This window comes from Chenopodium quinoa, unplaced genomic scaffold (assembly GCF_001683475.1).
Source record: "Chenopodium quinoa cultivar QQ74 unplaced genomic scaffold, ASM168347v1, whole genome shotgun sequence".
Taxonomy (NCBI): domain Eukaryota; kingdom Viridiplantae; phylum Streptophyta; class Magnoliopsida; order Caryophyllales; family Amaranthaceae; genus Chenopodium; species Chenopodium quinoa.
The window spans coordinates 4257316-4272543 of record NW_018743285.1 but is presented as its reverse complement, the minus strand read 5'-3'; the positions used below and the strand labels follow the sequence as shown (position 1 = coordinate 4272543).

At 33.5% G+C, this 15228-nt stretch overlaps 1 protein-coding gene across 2 annotated transcripts in view; it reads right to left on the bottom strand.

Moving 5' to 3' along the window:
• LOC110735802 overlaps window positions 1–14310 on the bottom strand; it is a 29354-nt gene extending 15044 nt beyond the window's left edge. The window contains exons 1-13 of one of the 2 annotated variants that reach the window (XM_021915986.1): window positions 12829–14310; window positions 12549–12649; window positions 12367–12444; window positions 8832–8959; window positions 8604–8697; window positions 7256–7299; window positions 7065–7133; window positions 5906–5958; window positions 4624–4825; window positions 4266–4334; window positions 4098–4177; window positions 3319–3471; window positions 1483–1546 (exon numbers count right to left, since the gene is read on the bottom strand). In XM_021915986.1, the coding sequence (XP_021771678.1) occupies window positions 1483–1546; window positions 3319–3471; window positions 4098–4177; window positions 4266–4334; window positions 4624–4825; window positions 5906–5958; window positions 7065–7133; window positions 7256–7299; window positions 8604–8697; window positions 8832–8959; window positions 12367–12444; window positions 12549–12639 (1125 nt within the window). In that variant the 5' untranslated portion in view covers window positions 12640–12649; window positions 12829–14310. The remainder of the gene's footprint in view (window positions 1–1482; window positions 1547–3318; window positions 3472–4097; window positions 4178–4265; window positions 4335–4623; window positions 4826–5905; window positions 5959–7064; window positions 7134–7255; window positions 7300–8603; window positions 8698–8831; window positions 8960–12366; window positions 12445–12548; window positions 12650–12828) is intronic. The other variant, XM_021915987.1, reaches the window with a different exon arrangement.
• Between the last annotated feature and the right edge of the window lie 918 nt (window positions 14311–15228).

The following is a 15228-nucleotide window of genomic DNA, read 5'->3' as shown; positions in this document are numbered from 1 at the left end:
ATACTCACTCACGCCATTGAATTAAAATTATTTTTTGTTGCTTTATACTACCTCCGTTTCTTTTAGTTACACGTTTTGACTTTAGCACTATTCACACACTTCCCTTTGACCATGTTTTATGCTTTATACATAATGATATATATAGTCATGTGAAATCTTGTTAGATTCGTCATGATATATATTTTCAAAATATCAACTTTTCATAATTTTTGCTTATCAGTAATTAAAGATATTAATGGTTGAATTTGTGCATTGGCAAACATGACTAAAGAAACGTGTCAACTAAAAAGAAGCAGAAGAAGTATTTTCTTTGCAAGTAAAAAGCTTAATATAATAAAGACATAAAAATATAAAATACATTAGCAAATAACTACCTTTTACATATAAATTATGACATTATAGAATTTGTTTTAAAAAAAGTGACCTTATAAATTTCTATTAGAATCAACTACTAACATATCTTTCTAAAGTAACATCAGATGTAACCAAATTTCTAACCAACATTTCAACACATGGGTCCCAATTTTCCCGCCCCCCTCGCTTTAACTTGATTGTTTCCTTCTATATATAAACAACTATACAAGTATACAAAAGCTAGATCACTCCCACCCATGTCCATAAATACAACATATACATCCTCCCACACATTGAACTTTAATTTTCCATCCATACCAGAAATTGAAAGTCTTTTACAAGGCCAAACATCCTCTAGTTTGATTTTATTTTTCAGCTCTATATTCATATTATCACGTTTGAATGAGATAGGGGGGTTTTAGCTATACGGAATTTTATTTGAATGATTGAGTCTCGTTTGGAATAGTACTTGGTGTAATTATCTTTGAAGCTTACTCATTATTTGTTTAGATCTTGTGAACTGAAAAGGTCTAGCCCCCAAACCTAATCTTTACTGCATACTAAGTTCAATACTGATTCATCAATTAATGTGCCTAAGTCGTAAACATGTGAAATCTTGGAGAAAGTTATAAACACAAGGAAACTAAAAAAAAGCGTCCACAACTTCTTTGGATAGAATAATATGATATCCTTGATTGGTTGAGGGAAGTCACAAACCAATTGCTCTTATTAGAATAAGATTCTTAAAAGTAAGGCCTTGACAATAAAGACATGGCTGGCTTGATTTAACTAATCAAGGAAAATACTCCAATGCAATAAATGAAAGGCTAAAGGGAAATTTGATGGGAAAATAATTTTTACATGCTGGATTGGGTATGGAATTATGCACTAAATCTTGGGACATATTTAGAGTAGGGTAGGTGGCTGTGACTGAGGAGGGTGAACGAATACAGATTCTAAAATTGGTCTCTGCAACAGAAGATACTTCTACTTCCGCACAATTGTACATTCAGTCATAACTATACAAAAAAAATTGTAGGTCGATGTAGCACAGCAAGAGTGCAACTGCACAAGAACAATATAATTGTCTTAAAGGTATCAAATTCCAAAAACAGTAACCATTGTTACCTGCTCCCTCTGTAGGAAATCCAATTTGACTTTGTACAATTTCACATATTTCCGAAGATGAACTCTGGGAGATATAAGTAAATTACTTCAGCAAGAAAAATTATATATATATATATATATATATATATATATATATATATATATAGAGAGAGAGAGAGAGAGAGAGAGAGAGAGAGAACACCCATTTAAAAGAAAAAACGAATTTCAAGATGCTCAGAAGACATATATCCTACAATCAAGCATATAAAAAAATGGCAACATCAAACAACAACTTCAAAACATCACATCAAAACAAAAGATTTAGACCGGCATTGAATTTCGGTCAGAGGTCAGCCTAATAAAGAGTTCTGGCAATAAACTGTAGCCAGCTGAACATACCAGAACTATATTTTGATAAACGTTAAAGCAATGAGTTGCGAAGTATGATTTCCATCCCAAACATTTTGGGGGCATTGTGCTAAAACTGCCATTCTGCCGCTAAAAACTGATCATCAAAATGTGATTGCATAGTACTAATGATAGGAATAAATACAGACTTCAATATTTTCAGTCAGAAAGATACAATGATCAATATAAATAAGTGCAGCTGAAGTTAGTATGATCAGGGGGACAGCTAGTTCATAACAAATTCACAACTACATGTCAACTGGGAGGAAAGTCGTACTTCATCATACTAAACCTTAAAAAGTTGTGGAAATTTATATTTCCTGTTTGTGATTCTTGTGAGTACTCCTCTCATAGGAACAAAATTTAACCATTTATTTAAACCTTGAAATGTGTACTTTACCATTATATGTCCATAAAAACTATAAAAGCATGCGCTTATGAGAGCAATTATTTATGTAAGAAAAAGAAAAAAAACAGCATTTTACAATTTAAAATCCATGAAATTTTCAACATAGCTGTGGTCAGCTTTAAGGAACTGACCGCAAATGTCATAATGAGAGTCTTGTCATATATATCTATTTATATGAAAAATTACAAAATGTACTACTTAAAAATAATAATGCCTCCATTCCAGAACACTTGCAACACCTGCTTTTTATGTCTGTTTCCAAATACGAGTACTTACAACAACACTTCCTACTTTAGCAAGAGACCACCATTATTTTATTGTTTCTCTCTTCCAATAACCCCACTAGTATAAGAACTTTATGTTTCTCTCCCAACCTTACTTGCACTAATTCTTTATTGTTTCACGATCTCCTAAACAATTAAATATACCCCAACTCAATTTACTCGCATCTCAGTTTTTTTCATTTCCATGTATTACCCGCAATACTTCCTAAAAATACATATAAACTCAAAGTGTTCCAAGTGGAGGGAGTAAACACTAAACAGAAATTTTTTATCTCCTTCTCTAAATGGTGGTGCTAGTATCTACAATATTGAGGAATCCTTCAGACTGTGTATACATTTCTAAAACCAACAAAACCACGCCAATTACCCTCGCTGACATCAATAATAAAAATGTCCACTAGTTCCATGCATTCGAGCTGATGCAAGCTGTTAAGTACGAGCTTTGGTCAATGATCCAGATTTATATGGTACTAAACTCTAGAAAATTTATGAAAGAAGTATTTCCTGAAGCATACAACATGTATTAGCAAAAATAACACAGGCATATTGTTAAAATCTTGAGTTTCTTGACCATACAATGTCACAACATCAGATAAAATTCCTGCAAAAAATTAAATTGATTCAACAAAACAACCAGACTAATGAAATCTAAAGCCTAGCATACTCAATACAAAGCTGAAACGCGGTTTTTTAAGAAAATAAAAAATAAAAACACACAAACAAAACAAGGGGAAAACTTTATATTGTTAGACATACAGTTTTTGCCCGAGATACCACCATGATGTTTTCTTCCGTCTCTTACGAACATCAAAAAGAACAGATTCTTTAGCATAGCGCCACCAGACCTTCTGCCACCCCTTCAGTTTCTTCGATAATGGACAGTCCCAGGGACGGTAGCGTCCATACCTGCTGAGTGGGGATGCAAAACATAGCATCATGGTTATGATAAAGTCATTTTTGCTTCTGCTCAGGGTCAAAGAACTGACAAGAGGTGAATATTAAACCGATTAAAGTACATAGATTTGCTAAATGGTATTTGATATTAGCTTCAGTAACACATGACACAAATTGACCATCTTCAGTTTGTGTCTTATGGAAAATAGCTTGTTTTGGTGGATAAGTGGTCAGTAGCTCAGAATTCTGAAACAGTATAAACATTAATAAAAGAAGTGGAATAGATCAGACTATCAGAGCATAAGCATTCAGAAATTTGAACAATACCAAAAGAGACAAGATCTTAAGATATCTGATAAAATGATGAGCCAAAGACAGCCTAATTGAGCCTAGGGTTGAAAGGCAGCCAGTTGTGTATACACTTGCACAGAAAACTGATAAGCTAACGCATTATGTCCAACAGAATTAAACTGTGGTGTCAATTGGGACTATAGCATTTGTTTCAATACATGCCCAATTAAACTTGCTCAAGAGCTTAAAAATCAAACGATAACTTTTTCCAACTAGAAACTAATGAAGCAGATAAACATTATGTGCGAACATGAAAAGAGAAAGTAGTAGATTATATGAGTTGAAATTACTTTTCCCTCAGCTGACATGTACAGATATAGTCTGAAAACTTCAAGATGTGCTGTAGCTGAGTAGGATTTATGGTCATGACCTGACAGAAAAAAATGAGGGGAGTAAAGAAACTAACTAGACATTCAATAAATTGAAACCCAGATATTGCTCCATATCAATCAACCAACCAGTTTTGTCAACTCAACGGCAACAGAATATTGAGGAGCATCAAGCTCAAGCTTTCCAGACTTTGTCACCTTGAGTAGAGCAAGACAAACGTATCAGGGCCAGGCATAAGTTACTATTTTCATATCAAAACAAGATTCATCATGTCTAGAATGACAAGGAACAAATGGTACTAGTTTCTCAATTTGAAAAAAACTAAAGCTTTCAAAAAATTTAATCAGGTTACAAACCACAGTAGACCCCATCAAAACGATTTAGATCAATTAAAAAATGGGACAATAAAAGAAGCAACTCTATGTACAAACTATACTGAAATAAGGTTATTAAGTTTTTTGTATAGACAAATGCAGACATCAATACCTGTAGAGATAAATCAAAGGGTGTCACTAAATAGTCATATTTATCCACATCAGTTGTTGCATTCTGCCACAATTCATTTTCTCCAATAAAATTGGCAACCAAGGAACCCGGAAACCCTTCAAGGGTGCGACAGTGAATCCCCAGACCATAGATCTCCACAGTCTTGTTGACCTGACCACCTCTTGCCTTTGAGCTCAAGGGCCTGGAAACAGTAGATGGACAAAATCATGCTACTTATACTATTAAATTAGGAAAAAAAAAATAGCATTACATTGACCAATGCAAGTAATTGAAGATTGGAAGGTAATCAATTATAGATGAGGTAGGTACAGTCAGAAGAAAATGTAAAAGGCTCAACAAGGATTGAAATAGCTGAAGTGCTGAAACCCCAATAATATTAAATAATACAACAGCCTAACTGCCAAGATTGGAGTAGTAAAGGCAAAGACCAACGAGCAAAGCAGAGTTTCAAAGCACTTTGTTTTTGACAAGAGTTAATAGTATTCTTCACTGTCAAAAAAATAAAATCTATAATGGAAAACTTTCAAATCCCTCTTATTTCAGATTGATATCTACCTAACACACACAACAAGAAAGGATTTCTATTGAATCATCACAAATCCCTCATTTAGCTGGGCCACTATTTTTCCTAGCTTGTAAATAATAGGTAAGCATTTTTACTTTATCTCATTGAGGTCATTTGGCAAGACAAAATAGAGCAGATCTGACAAAGTGTTCACTCAAGACCACCATCAGCTGCTAACACACAGCAAGTCTCACAAACATTTTGGGAGGCAATATGCAACAAGCTCACAACATCTACACAGTTTACATGAGATATATATGGAGTAGTAAACAATAAGACTGTGAACTAAATCTCTTCACCTTATTTCAGAAATTTATTGCTCCATAGTTATTCTTGAAAGTATCTGATCACATCAGATCAGTCCAAACCAAACCAGACCATAAAGATTGAGAAGAATCTAACAAGATCCCACATGACAGTTTTCTCTTATACAATAGTGTTAAAATACAGTTTAAGTTAAATCACATCAGGGCATCAGACATTCAGATTACACCAAACCAGACCATAAAGATTGAGCAGTTCAAACCAGAACATCTTTGATTTGGTTATGATGTTCATTAACATTGACATATCTCAAACAATTTTTGCCAGCAACGCAAGAAGTACATATTTATGCATTGCTCTAATTTCCAAAGGAACATTATAAACAGTTAACTTGCAACCTACACATATTTCTTTGCAGGGACAAATGATTACCCATCAGGAGCTTGCTTCATCTCCAAGCTTGAAAATCTTAAACCAAATAGCATCTGCATCAAAGAAAGAGTTGGTGCACATTTGATTCAGTCTTTAAATATCATCCAGCTCATATCACTTAGAAAATTAAATAAATAAATATTCAAAGAAAACCAAAAGAAATGTGATCTGTTTCTAGATCCTACATTCCAAAGAAGAGTGAGGGCTAATATGACCTAAAATAAGATTAGAAGACATAGATTGTTTAGTATGAAAGTATGAAACAAACTTTTGCTTAAATTTCATGGAAACCACTATATCCATCCATTAAAAACACTCATACAATGAATGTAATAAATGAAAGGAAATCAACCATTAGCATGTTGACCTAAGAAAACAGATAAGGTGATTGGATGCTTATGAATTTGATAGCTAAAGAGGCCAAAATTGAAATAACCAAAGTGAAAACTACAATGACAGCAAGCTACCATGTACAGGAATTGATACTCCACATCAGAATTGATACACTTTGATCAAAACATACAAAATCCACATCAGAGTAAGCTTCCCTACATAAACAACTTCTCCTGTTTTCAATACATTAACTTTGAGCACACGTTTTACAAACATACATATGTTTATAAAAAAAAAAAAAAAATAATAAATAAATAAATTAAAACCGTATGTTACATAATGTAAAATGTTGTTGGATTAGTAACTATTCATATTTTCAAAGAATCGGTTTTTTTAAAAATTTTACTAATAGATAATTAATGATATTAATGGTCAAAAATGTAAGCTGGTAAATATGAAAGTAAAGTCAATTTTAAGGAAATGGAGTAAGTATATACAAGCATAACATTGTCATTTTTATAACATAAAACTTCAAAAAAAAAAAAATAAGGGAAGATAACAAGGGAAAAACAGGGAGGAAGATGATTGTCTGACCAAAGAGAAATTCATTCACACAATAGAATGCTACAGTCTGGATGAGCAAAATCTAGGACCAGATATACACATACAAACACGCTCACAAACACTAACTCTGGTATCTATTATCAGCAACAAATACTGAAAATCAAAGCCATCATCATATCAGATACACATAGAATAACAGGAATAACAAGAAAAATCATCTTGCGGAAATTAAAAAGAGTAACTTTAAAGAGAAAATTAATACCGATGGAGACTCTGTATCACAATATACTATATGAACATTCCTCATAGATACTTGAATGCTATCAAGGATCTGTACAAACAAAATTGTATAATGTGAGTACTTTGACAGACTTAAGTCACTAAACTCAGAGAGCAACACTTATAGAGAATATTAATTTCCAATAATACAGCAATAACAAAACAGACAATCACCCTTCCAGTCACATGTGAGATCAATGATTGCCCTGCTTGATTATCTGCAAAAAAAACAAACAAATAAATAAAAAGGAGAAGAGGAATTTAGAGAGGAAAGAAAAGGAGAGAAAGAAACACAAGGCAAGCATAGGCCAGAAAACTGACAAGAAGCCCATAGAACTGAAATTCAATCTTCTACTCTTCTTTTTCTTAATCATGCATCTAATTAAATACTCTTTCCATCCCAACTTAGTTTGGCTACATTTACCTTTTTCAGCTGTCCCAATTTAGTTTGCCTATTTTTCTGGCAAGGGCCAATTATTATTATTACTTCTCTAGTTCTCTTTACTACCCTTGGCCAACCACTTATCTCTCTCACCACTAATTCGAAAATATTACTACCCAACCATCTCCCATCACATCTACCTTTTTAATTAAACAATTATTGATGACACCAAAACAGCTTCAAAAACTATATGGTCAGATAATTAGGCTAACTAAATTGAGACAAGGGAGTATTATCATTAAACACATGTTACTAGTGACAATGACCTTGCATCCCAGTTGGGTTTACAACTGAAAACTAGTAGTTATACAGTTAGACAGCTTCATTAATTATAGAATCCTTCCTGCGGGTCAGTATGTAAGATATAGGAGGTACAAGGGTGTAGAAATAGTACGCTTACCTATCCAAGGGTTTAGGAGCAAGACAGGGAAGATGGAATCAGGAATGGTACCGGCTGTGGTGCTTGAGGGAGTACAAAAACTAATGTTTAAAAGCAATTGATGGAAGGTACATTTAAGAAAGCAAGAATTAAAGAAGGCTAGGAAAGATGTCAGTCGAATGTTCATCAACTTGTCAAAGAACACACTGAAAAATGGTATGCTATGGTATGGTGCCCATAAACATGAATTGTAGACAGCAAACAGCAACACTAATAACTAATTAGACTCGGTAACAATCAACCAGCATATATTAGTAACGGACTTTGGCAATGCTGTAGTTGACTGGGATGAGGAAACCTTGATCTTTGATGACGATTGACAAGGACCAAACATTGACCAAGGGCTCATTACCAAAGGGTCTTGATGACTTTGATGGTTCCTTTACAAATAAGAAGCTCCAAGTAAGGGCAAATTATAATATCAGAACAAATTTTGCTTTGCCATCCTTCATCTTCTCCACAACTTTTTTTTGACAATTGGCTGTCTCTTGATTAGTAGATTATACTTTTATCTGTCTACCCCTTCCTGTCAAGAACATCTTAATGAAAGCACTAGCCTAGACTATAACATTCAATACGACTCAGTCGAGCAACAAGTACATCATTAAGAGATAATAAAGAGGCATAAGATCATGTCTCACCACAGACACGTCTTGACAGTTTTGCCAACTCTGCAGCAGCAAGCTTTGCTTTTTTAGCAGCTAATTCTCTTCTTTCAACAGCATCTACACTCCACTGCAGATATAAGGGTAAATGAGATAGCTAAGTACATTTTATAACCAATGCACAAGAAAGAGAGACAACAGGCTAGCATCAGATGCTTTCCCCCAAGGAAAACATCTAGGGAAGTTCATAGAAGATAGGGATACCTCATGATCATCACGTGGACCAGCAAAAAAATGGACATCTTCAAGTTCTAAGCTTATTACAATAGGGTCCCAAGACTCCCAACTCAGCTTTTTCCAAGAAATTCCAATTCTAAGCCTACCAACATGACCTGTCAATCAATCAAATGTGGATTTTAATGAAAAATAAGTGACAAGATTTAAACATGCATACTTGAAACAACTCTAAAAAAACCAAAAAGAAAACAAGAACAAAATCACTAGCACAAATCATCATAAGTTTGACTTGTGTGACAAGTGATTCGGATAAAACAATAGTAATAAAACAACTATAAGTAAAAAAAAAAAAAAAAAAAAAAAAACAGATTTCATCCCTTCCCCCCCCCCCCCCACCCTAGGGTTACCATCTGCAAGTTTCAGCAATGATAGGCAATTTTCTTACAAATTAATATTGCAGCGTAATATTAACCCCATTCTTAACTAGCATAACCCCAACTTATGAAATTTTAGGTAAGGAATAAATGTACTCTTAACCTTCCACGAATCATCCTACCCGACAGTTAGGAAAAGATGGTTCCAACATCCAAGTGGCATTAGTTTTGCTACTGACAAGGACCAAAAAATTTACGACATTTTCCTCTCTATGCAAAAAGAAAAAATATTACCTCCTTAGTAATTTATTAAAATAAAAAATAATATATACTTCTCCCGTTTTTTAATAGTTGCAACACACCCTTTTTCACAGAATTTAAGAAAAGTGGGTCACATGATTAAATATACATAAAATGGGGTTGAGAGATTGTAAACAGTATTATTATGTGGGCCATGAGCATTAAAATAAAGGTAATAGTACAGCTTTTACCCAAAAAAACATTCCAATTATACTGTGTTGCAAGTATTATGACATTTCCATTACAGGGAAGTGTTACAACTATTAAAAAACGGAGGAAGAATATATATATATATTACAAAGACGCAAATGGAGTGTCACTCATGTACAAAAGGAGGGCTAACAACATAAAGGCTCATGCCCACAAGGACCTTAACCAATCATTGAACAATTTATCCTAAAATCATGAAAATTAAAGTGACAAGGTGGAAAAAAAAATATATTAAATAATCAATAAAATATTAAACAACCAAGTAAAAGCCTCAAATTGTGGAATTTGAAACCTAGAGAGTGAATGCTAAATCCACAGTAATGATTCATTAACTTTTATTCTTTCTGAATGAACACTATATTGCCAAAAGAATCAATTTCTGCACTTCGGCAACCAAACATTTTATCCTGCTTTCACGAGCAACAAAAGTTTTCACGAAACAAGCAACAAGGTCAGAACCAGTTCCGCACAAAAAAAAAAAAAAAAGGCATAAAAACTAAGTATCAAAGAGAAACATTCAAAGGACAAAAGAGTAGAGGACAATCAAAAGATTATCCCTCCTTAGGTGCAAACTACAGCAATTAATATGAGACAATTCTTTGACTTTTAAGATCTTGAATTGATATCTTTACTATGACCATTGCCAGGCCCAAAAAAAAAAAAAAAAAAAAAAAAAAAAAAAAAGCTATTTGGAGAACTTCCATATTGCAAATGGGAAAAAATTCAAGGAAGATGCATAAGCTCTTAACAGAAAAGGAGCCAGGCTATGCTTCATCATTACCCTCCTTAGAGTCCTCTTAAGTAAAAAGTTGTTCCGAAAGTATCAAGAATCTTCTTTCTAATATTTAGGAAGTTTCGAAAAGGTAACATTCAATGCTTCAAGAAACCATGCCCTACAAACACTTCTAAAAAGGTGGCCTCTTTAAATAAGGCAAATTTGGAACACGGAGAAACACAAGAACAAGAATCCTTCCAAAAGAAATCTAAAATAGCAACAAAATAGAATAACATCACTTATGTTCGTCTCTTCCGTTCCTAAAGCTCCTTATACAGTTATACTCCCTCTATCTTACTTGCCTCATTTGACAAAACAGCGACAAACTCACAAATCACAACACAACAGAATCTTGGTTTCATTATACAAACCCATATACCACAACAAAGTAGCACCACTTAGAAGGAAAATATTTTATAATGATGGAAAAGAAAATAAGGAGCATAACCTATCTTGTGAGCTTAATGGCTTCAAACCTACATATATCATTATTAGCCACAAAAAATGAGAAGAATACAAATTAAAGGAAAAATCTGCATATAATTTGCAATGACTTAATATTAGGGGGGAGCATAATTGGGTACCCTATTAATATTCCTAAAACTCAAAATGGAAAATGGGAACCAAAACCTGAGGACAGGTTCCTGGAAAATGTACTATAATTTTTTGCAAAATTATTTTTAAAAAAATCTGAATTGTCACAAATTTATAACTTTTAAATCTCGCAAATACAACAAACCAAAAGTAGTTGTTTAGCAAATTGAATGCTTATACTTGTAATTGCTTTTATTATTTTTATTTTTAAAAATTTGGGCTTACATTGGTGTATAATTTGAGCTTAAGTGATATCTTTTATCAAGTGGGTACCCTACATAATTTGACCTTGGTGTACAATTTGAGCTTGGTGTATAATTTGAGCTTAAGTAGTACCCTACAGGTTTTGGTTCCAAAAAACAAAACTAAGAATCTCAACTGTCAAACCGGAACCTCTAGTCCAGGAGGTTCTGAACTTCCTAACAGGTTCCAACTGATTTTTGCTCACCCCTACTTAATATGGTTAAACATCACGAGAGATAGCCCAACGGTGCCTATGTTACTTCAAAGACAGCCTTTTGATGAAATTTTGGCCCAAAAGAAAGTGGTATAAAATGTCTCGAGTGTCAATTATCTGACACAAAAAACTTAAGTCGCAATGATGAGATGAGTAACATATACACCTTGGTGGCCAATACTAAAGTTATTACATACAATGAGAGTGGCAAATACTAAAGTTACAACATACAATGAGAGAGCAAAGACTGCCACCGACCACAAGAGCATTAGAGCTATGTTACTATCACACCGAAAATATGAATTTCAGGCTTAATATGATTAGTTCAAATTATGGATATTAATTTGAAATAAGGAGTATAGTGTACAGAACTTCAGATAAATCACAACTAAGTTAGCAAGACTACTCTTAAAACTTCCTAAGAACATAGCACATGATAAAAAAAATTTAGATCTCCAAAACATCTCCCAACCTCTACGATACCAAGTTATAATCCATTTTCTGCTCTATACTTTGGAATAGTATCAGTATAAACATTAAATACAAGTAAATTTTGATTGATAACTCGTAAAAAAGAAAAAGGATGACACCTCAATTGATCATATTTACAAATTTACTAATTTTCAACACTACGGCAATCCCATAATATTTAACAATTCAACCAACATAACAAACAATTCTGGTTTAACCTCACAATATTAACTAACATCTTTCTCAATCACCTCAAAAACTCGAGAGCCACGTGGTACTATCGCACTTTCACGAAATTTCCTAAGAGCAAAAACTACGCTGTACGAGTACAACATTCTCAAAACGACATATCACGATACGAATAGGAGGTTTAAGAATTACATTGTTTGAGAGCAACCGGCAACTGAAGGTAGTCAAATGCTTCAAGAATAAGCTCCACATCCTTCAATACAATTTCATCTGAACAAAAAACAATATCAAACATCACTACATTGTAAACTCCTCTTAATCAAATGTAATATAATTCTCATTATCAATTAATTAACGCAGTAATATACAATTACCTAGAGTGATTTTAAGCTGCTTTTTTGGAAAATCTTTGATGTATTTTCCAAGATAACCAAGTAGCAACTGTCGAATTGGTCCCTCAAACATTGTTTATATCCTGCAAGTTGAACATTTAGTTCCAAAATTAAGCAAAAAATCAAGTATTAAAAACAGATTGCACAAAGTAACGATACAAAAAGAAAAAAAAAAAGAAAAAAAAAAACCTAATTCTGAAAAATAAGTGAGAAATTTATCGAAAGAGTTGAACAAAGAAGAATATAGATGATGATTGTTAACCTAGCGAGTGAATCAATTGAATTTCTGGAAAACTTTGAAGTTGCCCCAAATTAAATTTGATTCCTCGAAATATTGTAATTTGATCGTCGCTTCTGTTCTGTAAGTTGTGTTCTGCTCTGTACGATTATTTCCTCCAGTTTTTCAACGGAGGAGAGAATCCAGTGACTCACCGGTGCAGCGTAAAAGTGAAAAGCTCGGTCCGGGGGGGAAAAAAATGGAGTATTGCATTGAAATTTTCACGATTTATTACGTTAGAACTACTGTTGTTTGTTTCAGGCGACACCTCGAATTGTCATAGTGATGAAAATTAATGTCATACTGCTTAATGAGTTCAGTAAAATTAATTTCCCTTCAATAAAAAATTCAGTTCAATAAAATTAATTTCGCTTTAGTAAAAATAATTATATTTCAATCTAAATAATTTTAGTTCAGCAAAAATAAGTGAAGTAAAAGGGGCCTTGGTAAATAGAAAATAATTTAGAAAAAATTGAAAAAAGAATAATCCTACCTTTTCTCCATTTGCTCAAAACGAACCAACCTCTGCATTATGCAATAATCCCACCTTTGCCCTCTATTTTCTCAAAATAAGCCTTTAACCGATTTTTTAAAATGGTAACCGGTTTGTGAAGGCGACTTGCCACGTATCACCTTCTAATTGGCCCTAATTTCTTTTTTAATTATTTTTTAAAAAAAACAAAAAATAAAATTAATTTTAAAACAAATTAATTTAAAAAAACAAAACAACAGCCCCCTTCCCCGCCCCAATCCTGCCCGCCTGTACGACTACCCCCTCCGCGCCTCAGCGCCGCCCACAGCTAAACAGCCACCCCTTCCCCGCCTCGCCTTCCCCTTTTCCGGTAGCCCGTCATTACGAGGTTGATGTTTTTACTCAATTCACCACGTGTTTCTTGCTGTAAAGTTCTTCTAATCCAATATAATTGAGTTGATGCTTCGAGGGTGGTTGTTTTCGGAGTAGGGAGGAGGATTTCGAGGTAGGGGCAGAATTTTCCGGGGAGTTGGGGGTTTTCGGGGGTTGCTAGTGGTTGTTTTTGAGGTGGGGATGGGTTTTCAGGGTAGGGGTGGCTAGGTAGAGGTGGTGTTTTCGGGGTGGTTGGGGTTTTCAGGTTGTTGGCTGGGGTTTCTGAGGTGGTTGGGTGGGGTTTTTGGGGCGGCTGGTGGGGGTGGGGCTACTGGGGAATGCGGCTGGGGGTGGGCCGGGGCTGTCGGGAACTGGTTTTGCAGTGGTGGTTTGATGGGAAAATGGCGGGAGGAGAAAGATTAAGGAAAAAAAAATTAAAAAAAGTTAAATAATCAATTTAACATGTTGTGGGTAAAAAGACCTACTTTGAGAAAATGGAGGGCAAAGGTGGGATTGTTTTAAGATAACGCAAAAGTTGACTCGTTTTAAGCAGGTCGAGCAAAGGTGGAATTATTATTTTCAATAACTATAAAATGAGGTAAACTACTATTGGATACACGTACAATTTTGGCCCTTCTCTTCACCTTAAAATAATTTTAATTTAGTAAAAATAATTTTTAATCAATAAAATTCAGTATTTTCATAAACAAATATAAACTGAGAATTGGTGAAAATAAGTTTTAAAACATAAAAATAATTTCAATCCAACAAAAATATATAAGTGAAGAGAACAAGGCCTTACTACTATTGTAACCAACTAAATACAAGTATATTTCACTTGTACATGTTTGTAAAAGCTACAAATTATTTCATTATACATAGGCATGAAATTTTTCCTGCGGCGTATTTATTTTTTTCAGTTTAAGGGTGTTTATTATTCACCTGATATTTACTTATGAACTTATTAGACATTATTAAAACTTATTTTATTTGTAATTTCAACTTTGGTAACCCTTATCATAATTTATTTTTTCTAAATAGAAACTATTTAATAAAAATAAGTGAAAATAAGGTGAATAGAACATGCCCTAAAAATTAAAAAATGTTATTATATATAAATCTAAGTAAATGCATAAATACTTAACATAACTTATTTTAAAAGTACATCAAGACTCTCATATTTTAACTATTTTTTTTAATATTTGAAATTCAAATTGCTTTCTTGGAGCTTTTTAACATATAATTAAATGAAAATAAATAAAACTATTGCTGTCAAGATAGCTTAAACACTAACAATTATTGTCAAACTTAGATCAAATAGAATAAAATTTGGTTCACTCAGCTCGAATCATTTGCTAACCTATGTCCTAAGCTGTTTTTTTTTTTTTTAACATTCTTCTAATTATATGATTTCTTTTGGTTGTTAAAATAGTCTTTTAAATAAAATTTACTAATTTTGAAGCCTTTGGCATTTTTTGACCTGATCAAAGCTAGCCCGAGCCTGCTACCCCAAAGCGGAAAAAAGATGTCGACCTAAGGTA